The 7,646-nt window shown below is 33.6% G+C and overlaps 1 protein-coding gene across 3 annotated transcripts in view; it reads right to left on the bottom strand.

The window, feature by feature from the left end:
• Positions 1-1,457: 1,457 nt before the first annotated feature.
• The window catches only part of LOC107683297 (gamma-aminobutyric acid type B receptor subunit 1-like), a 64,809-nt gene continuing 58,620 nt past the window's right edge, over positions 1,458-7,646 (bottom strand). For 2 of the 3 annotated variants that reach the window (XM_016479368.1, XM_016479354.1), the window contains 3 exons: positions 6,770-6,898; positions 5,484-5,624; positions 3,768-4,274 (listed from right to left, as the gene is read on the bottom strand). In XM_016479368.1, the coding sequence (XP_016334854.1) occupies positions 4,014-4,274; positions 5,484-5,624; positions 6,770-6,898 (531 nt within the window). In that variant the 3' untranslated portion in view covers positions 3,768-4,013. Of the gene's footprint in view, positions 2,484-3,767; positions 4,275-5,483; positions 5,625-6,769; positions 6,899-7,646 lie in introns of those variants that run through there. The other variant, XM_016479361.1, reaches the window with a different exon arrangement.

Below are 7,646 nucleotides of genomic sequence, written 5' to 3' on the forward strand. Positions count from 1 at the left end.
ACGTACAATACATATTTACAAAATATTTTGTAAGATACAGTATATCTGTATATATACACACACACACACATATATTTACATATAAAATGTATAGTACTTAGAATTATGAATATAAGTACAATACATTTTTACCAAATATTTTTGTATTTATATTATTTTGTCTCGAGACTTTTACTCCATCATGAACAATCCCTCCTGCACTCTCAGTGCAAAATAATGAGTTTACTGAATGTTGACATCCAGAAAGTTTGCATATTTAGAGAAACTTTCTAAAGCTTAACATACACACAGTTTTTGTCAGTTGAAAAATTACAAGGGAATTAATTACATTACTTTTATACTTTGAAGTATCAAAAAAGAAATTCCTTGTGGTACAGTGCACACACCTGACAATTAAACAGTTTTAAGGAAAATCCATAACTGCTGCAACCACAGAGCCTGTAGAGAAATAAATGCCTCAGAATAAGAACCCTCCCATGTACGTCAGTGGTGACTCCACTCAGATGTTTACAAAGAACCCCTCCCATCCATTCAAAAGGCACTGTTTCAGTAATTACAGATTGTACCTTTACCGTGTGTCAAGTGTTACAGTATAGTCACACACCCTGAGCTATATTACTAGAATGTTGATATATAGAGGGAAACCGATGTGCTGTACTATGCCTAGCTGTCCAGTCACCAACTGTGAATCATTGCTTGTTATATGTTAGTTAGTTTACACATGAGTACTTATCATACAAGAATGAAACATGCAACAATGCACAACTTAAATAAAAAATCTCCAAATATTGTATTACTGTGTAAACAAGTATTATGTGATTGTCTTACCATAGGAAATAAATATTATAACAATGTAATATTGCAATAATTCAAAATGTACATAGAGATTGTCCACTGGTAAAAAAAAGTTTAAGCATTGACGCCACTTGTAATAACAATTTTTTTTAAATACAAGAGGAGTGAGTCAATAAAATGTTATAGATCCTAGTCATGGTTATAGTTTCTATGATTTCTGCCACTATGACAGTGTTTATGAGGTGATATATAATTGGGAAAGTCTCCAAGCATAACATATCATAAATATCATTTTAAAATTTTACAAAAAGAGTGGTATCATCCTTGCAACACATATGAACAGTTGTGAAGACTAACCATTTGTTTACTGTTACTTGAAAGAGGCACAAAATTATTTTTTTTAACCATAAAAAAATTAAACAAATTAACTTGAAATAAATAAATATATAAATAAAAATATTGCACAGACCAAGTACTGGTCTTGAATTTGGGGGAAGAAATTTATAATCTGGAGAAAGACAATTGTAAAGAGCACTCATTTGTCTACTGTTATTCATTAAAGGCATAAAATTATTCAATATCAATATATGATAAAAATGTAAATAAATTTAGAGATATTTATAATAATAAATTATGATGGCTGGACAGATAGATAGATAGATAGATAGATAGATAGATCGATAGATCGATAGATAGATAGATATTGCACAGACCAAGTAATGGTCTTGAATTTGGCAAAAGAAATCTATAATTTGGACAGAGTGCTCACCAAAAAAAAAACAACAACAATAATAAAAATTATTCAATCTTACAATGCTGTATAATGTGAGATGTGTTTGTTTGATTTGGCCCAAAAGTGCAAAAGCTACAGAAGCTGTTTAGAGGCCTGTGCTTGTTTTTTTTACTCAAACTGTGACGCAACACAAATCACAAACATCACAGATGATTTGACAAACAAATAAGCGATGATCTCATGAAAAGTATCTGGCATCGCAACTGTATACTAATATGAGGGATGCTAATACAGTCCAAACTAAAACAGACTTTTCTTTCATTCTTTTCCATTTCACTCCACTTCACTTCTAATACTACGGTTGTAAAAAACAGTCAAGAGAAGGTGAGACAAGGACAGAACAGCCATTAAAGCACCCTGGCACACGGCCGTAGAGATTAAAGGAGAGAAAGCATACGAGGAAAATAAGAGTATCGACCAGACACCTTTAGGAGTAAGTAAATCACAGGTTCAGCTAAAACCTTGTCTCATTTCCTTTGTGAACTGGATGAGAGAGAGAGAGAACGATTCATCTGATACCGTCTGTTGTTGCATTGCAAGGTCTGTCTCGTTAAAGTGACAGTCTCGTCAAATACTAAGCGAAGCACAGAGACACGCTCTTCTTCCTTCGCTGTCACTCAACAAAATAATTCAAAGAAATGTTTGACCGGGTCTGGCTCCAGCACCCACACAATCCTTCCTTAACAACCCTGTCCTAGTGTTTAAAAGACGCTTTATCCGAAGGGATTTACGGAGGTCCAATTGCAAAAACAGTCAGTTCCCCTTGAAGAACTCCGATTTAAGTCAAGGGCACAATAATGGCAGAGCACAAACCTGATTTAAGTAACTCAGCTCGTCTTCACTCCTGCTTCAACCAGAATCTCTATAGCATTCGGACAGCAGTTTGGCCTTGCTCCTAAAGGAATATTACAGATTCAGTACAAGTTAAGCTCAATTGACAATGTTCATTAGCTAAACTGATTCCCATTTGTCCCTCTTTTTCTTCAAAAAAAAAATGTGGCTTACAATGAGACATTTACAATGGAAGTGATTGGGGCCAAACTGTTTAAAGTTGCAATGAAACAGATGTAGCAACAGATCTTTTCCCTGCGTATTGTCAAGTACATCCAAGAGCAATGGATTGTCGAAATGGATTATCTTGGTTCTATGAAGTGGTTGCTGATTGGTTAGACTGATTGGAGGAGTCCTGCATACGTCATCACAGAAAAGTCTGTCGTCTTCACTAGAAGATCTAGTTAGACATTTTGCCTAAACATTATGAGGTCAAAATGTAAACCGATGAATTGTTCACAATAACATGCATTTTAGAACATATAATTTTTAATTCATGTTGACCTTAAATACTCACTGTTTCAAAAGAAAAAAATATGATATAAACAGTATGCATGCTTACATGATTTAGTGTCTTAAATTGCTTACTAACCTTTTCTGTGTATAATTATATTGTATACTGTCGCCATGACAAAGAAACACCATAAACCCTAAAACGACTGTAAACATGATGATTTAAACAACTTTACAGCTCAAATAATACACAAGTGTTCACAGAATAATTAATGTGTTAAGTATAATTACAAGCTTGACATTTCTGCTTTCCTCCAAAAAGTGACCCCAATTACTTCCATTGTAAATGCCTCAACATATCCTCCATTTTTTTTTTTTTTTTAGAAAATCAAGGACAAGTCAATGTATTTTTTTGTGCTATTCAGCATTATACCACACATGCTGTCAATTGAGCTTAGTTGGTACTGAATCCAGAACATTCCTTCAAAAAAAGGTTTGATTAATGGACAAGGACTGTGGAGTTATTTCCTGACATCATTGGTCTCTGTTGGCTGAAAGTACCGCACTTGTTGAATGTGCAACACAAATTTTCTTTGCTTATACACTACCATTCAAACTGTTCACAGTTTAGGGTCAGTAAGAAATAAATTAATACATTTATTCAACAAGGACGCATAAATTGATCAAAAGTGACAGACATTTTCAACATTGATAATAGAAAGAAATGTTTCTTGACCACCAAAAATCAGCACATTAGAATGATTTCTGAAGGATCATGTGACACTGAAGACTGGAGTAATGATGCTGAAAATTCAGCTTTGCATCACAGGAATCAATCATATTAAAATAGAAAACGGTTTTAAATTGTAGTAATATTTCACAATTTTACTGTATTTTCCGATCAATTAAATCTAGCCTTGACATGAAAAAAATCTTACTGACCCTAACCTTTGAATTGAAATGTAGTAGCAGAATCTGGATTCATATAAATAGTTTAAAATAATGTGTTTTTATAACTAAGATAGGGAGTTATCAAAAGTGAATGTCAGGAATCCAAAAGCTGAATCAAAAACTCATCGGCCTCAAATTAAAGTACATATACAACTTTACATTGCCTTCTTGAGATTCCACCATCCCGGACTCATTTGTACAGCAGGGGTAGACGGCTGTTGTGGCAGTTGTTTCGGCTCAGTTTGCCCTCGCCCTGGTACAGGTTGGAAGAATTGGAGAAGGACGCAGGCAGGGACTGTTTGTCTGTTGCGGGGGAGTAGCTGGGGGGCTCAGCCTGAGACGACGGGACGCTGTGGTTCTGGTTCTGATTCTGGACGGATGGGCGTCTGCGAGAACGCAAGGCCTGACGTTCTGCAAGCTGATTCCGCAGCTCTGTCACTCTTTCTTCCTTCTGCACACACAAAAAAAAACAGTAGTATTAATATTTGAAATTCTGCTAAACTTCTCCATTTTTGGGTGAACTATTCTTTCAACATTTCCTTTAACATGTATATTTCCTGTGATGGCCCAAGATCCGGCCACACATCGCTGAGTGGTAATGTGCTTTCACACACCCACATACACCAACATTTATCTTTTTCTTATATGTGACCCTGGACCACAAAACCAGTCATAAGGGTCAATTTTTAAAAAAATGGAGATTTATACAATATCTGAAAGCTGAATAAATAAGCTTTCAATTGATGTATGGTTTGTTAGGATTGGACAATATTTGGCAGAGATACAACTATCTGAAAATCTGGAATCTGAGGGTGCAAAACAATCAAAATATTGAGAAAATCGCCTTTAAAGTTGTCCAAATTAAGTTCTTAGCAATGCATATTACTAATCAAAAATTAAGTTTTGATATATTTACGGTAGGAAGTTTACAAAATATCTTTATGGAATATGATCTTTACTTAATGCCCTAATGATTTTTGGCATAAAAGAAAAATCAATAATTTTGACCCATACAATGTATTTTTGGCTATAAATATACCCCAGCGACTTAACACTGGTTTTGTGGTTCAGGGTCACATATATCGTTTTGTGTTTCATATGTTGCAGTTCACGTAATGCTTCACAAACTTATCTGAATATTACATTATACATAAAGTATCAGACTCGGTTTATTTGTCATTCAAATACTTTATGCTTTTCACCGCTATTTAGTTCCGTTCACCAGTACTAAAGGATTAATGAACTATAGGTTTTTTAGAGTTTTTAGTTTTTTTTTTTTAGTTTAGTTCTGATTTGTTTACCTTTTTTTAGGCCAAAGTGTGTTTTTTTTATTTGGAATACTTTTTGGGTGATTTAATTTTTTTTGTAAAGACTTAAACAAAATAATTGTTTTCCCTGGGAAATTTTCTGTGTCTTCCTTGCTTTGACTGCTTGGTCCCTTACATTTCCTCTTGTATAAAGCATATTCTGGCCTTAATGAATGAACAACTCAGAAGGTCAAAGACAAGGACGAGTACGATATAATTTCAGTAATTCATTCTACCCTTCTGGGATCCCATTCCGTGCGTTAATTTGTTAATCTATTATGCTGTTAATTAAGACACAAGCACATGAGGAGAAGAGGAAGTGATGGATGGAGGGAGAGAGAAGGAGCACGTGCCTCTTGAATGATCTTCTGGAGTTCCCTGTTCTCGCGCTCCAGCTGTCTTGACTTCTCCTCATCGTTGTTGTTGGACGAGCCGGTTTTCAGCGTGTCCTGCTGCTCCGACTGCCACTCGCCACGAGTGATCAAACGCCGTATCTGCAGAGACAACCGTTAACATCTATGAGACGCCGCAGGGAACGCTCACTGAATTTATGAAATGTCACTGAAATCAATTGTTCATATGTGTGATGTTGTGCAGGAGAGGACGGGTAATAAGTAAGGGATCATTTACAGCCAGGCAGTCGCAAAATAAATCAGCCTGAAGGGTTTATTCTGCGATAAACCTCTGCTTTTGTACATTATCAGGCTTATTACACGGCTACTTGCCTAATAAACAAATAAATAAATGGACATGAAATACTGATTAAAATTATTATTTAACTTATATGAGAAGAGACCGCAAAGCAGGGTTATTATCATTAACAAAACTTTTTTTACTAATTGAAAAATAAAGCTGAAATAAAATTTAAAATAAATATTACAAGAAAAAAACATACAAAATTTAATAATGTTGCTTGGCTACTAACTGATACTAGTTTAAGTTTCAGCACTAAAATAATTAACTGGAAATAAATAAAAACTGCAACTGAAATAAAAATAAAAATGACATAAAACTAAATTAAACCTAAATAGTAATACTAAAAAAAAAAAAAAGATTAAAAATGACAAAAGCACATAACTAAATTATTAAAAAATAAACTACATTTAAAAAGAAAAACTGAAAATATAAAATTACCACAAAATAAACTAAAATTAAAAGTGAAAACTGTAAATAAAAAAACGCTAATTCAATATTCAATATTTATTATTCATAATTGAATACAAAATATAATATATAACACTTCACACTGCCACAGAGTGATACAAGAGAAACTAGCAGAAATGTGTGTTCACATGATATTTATAGTTCAACAGGCATTATAAAAACTAAATTCATATAAAGAAAATTTGACCACATAATACTGTGATTGACCAATCAGAATCAAGCATCTGCCAGTGCTGAGTAAAAACAAAAACTATCAAAAGTTTAAAAAAGGAAGTGTTCTCTAAGATAAAGATCACTTTACTGTTCTGAGGAAACACTTTCTTGTTGAGATCGAAATGTAAACCTAACACATTTATGCAAAAAACGAAACTGTGCCAAGGGAAAGAACCGAAATCAGACAAAATGAGAAATCTGTCTGCATAAAGACGAGCCAGCATGAATGTGGAAGTGATATGAAGCAGGGAAGTGCTTGTACCTTGGGCACAAAGAGCACCACGAGGGTGATGTAGACAGAGAAGATTATGGCCAGAGAGGCGAATGCAAATGAAGCGTCCTGCTGAGAGGAGAGGATCATGGTCACCGGAGCAGTAATCATGCACAGCACCTGGAAACAGAATAAAAAAAAGAGAGAATAACGTTAATAATGTGAATATATAACTGTGAAGATATAACTTAAAGGGGTCATATGTTACAAGCTCTTGGTGCATAAAGAAGATCTGTAAAGTTGCAAAGACTAAAGTCTCAAATCCAAAGAGATATTCTTTATAAAAGTTAAGAGTCAGCCACACCTACCTAAAACGGCTCGTTCTAACACGCCCCCACATATCTACGTCACTATGTGGAAATAGTAGCATTAATGATCTTTAAAATAGCATCATATGACCCCTTTAAATCAGATTGTTAGGACTCACTATCTGTCATTTGCAGGTGATTCAATTTAATTCAATTCAAAATTTTAATAATTAAATTAAAGTTAAAAATAGTGCCTAGCAACTAACTGAAATGTTTAAATTGATGCACTAAAATTAATAACTGGAAATAAAAAAAAACAGAAAATGAAACCTAAATAGTAATATTTAAATAATAATAATAATAATAATATGACAAAAAGCACATAACAAAATTAATCATATCTTTAAAACTGTCTGTCAATCATTCTGCAGGTGATTAAAGGAAAAGACAAGAAAACATAAAAAATTAACACATAAAAAATGTAAATTTAAACCACTTACTAATGTGGTTTTGATCTAGTTTGTAAAATCAGATTTCAAGTGTTTGTTTTGCCTTTCAGACAAAAGAGTCGGATATGTGAGAAAAAAAATTATTTATATATATATATATATATATATATA

This window comes from Sinocyclocheilus anshuiensis, unplaced genomic scaffold, assembly GCF_001515605.1.
Source record: "Sinocyclocheilus anshuiensis isolate Anshui unplaced genomic scaffold, SAMN03320099.WGS_v1.1 scaffold1170, whole genome shotgun sequence".
In the NCBI taxonomy this organism is placed as follows: domain Eukaryota; kingdom Metazoa; phylum Chordata; class Actinopteri; order Cypriniformes; family Cyprinidae; genus Sinocyclocheilus; species Sinocyclocheilus anshuiensis.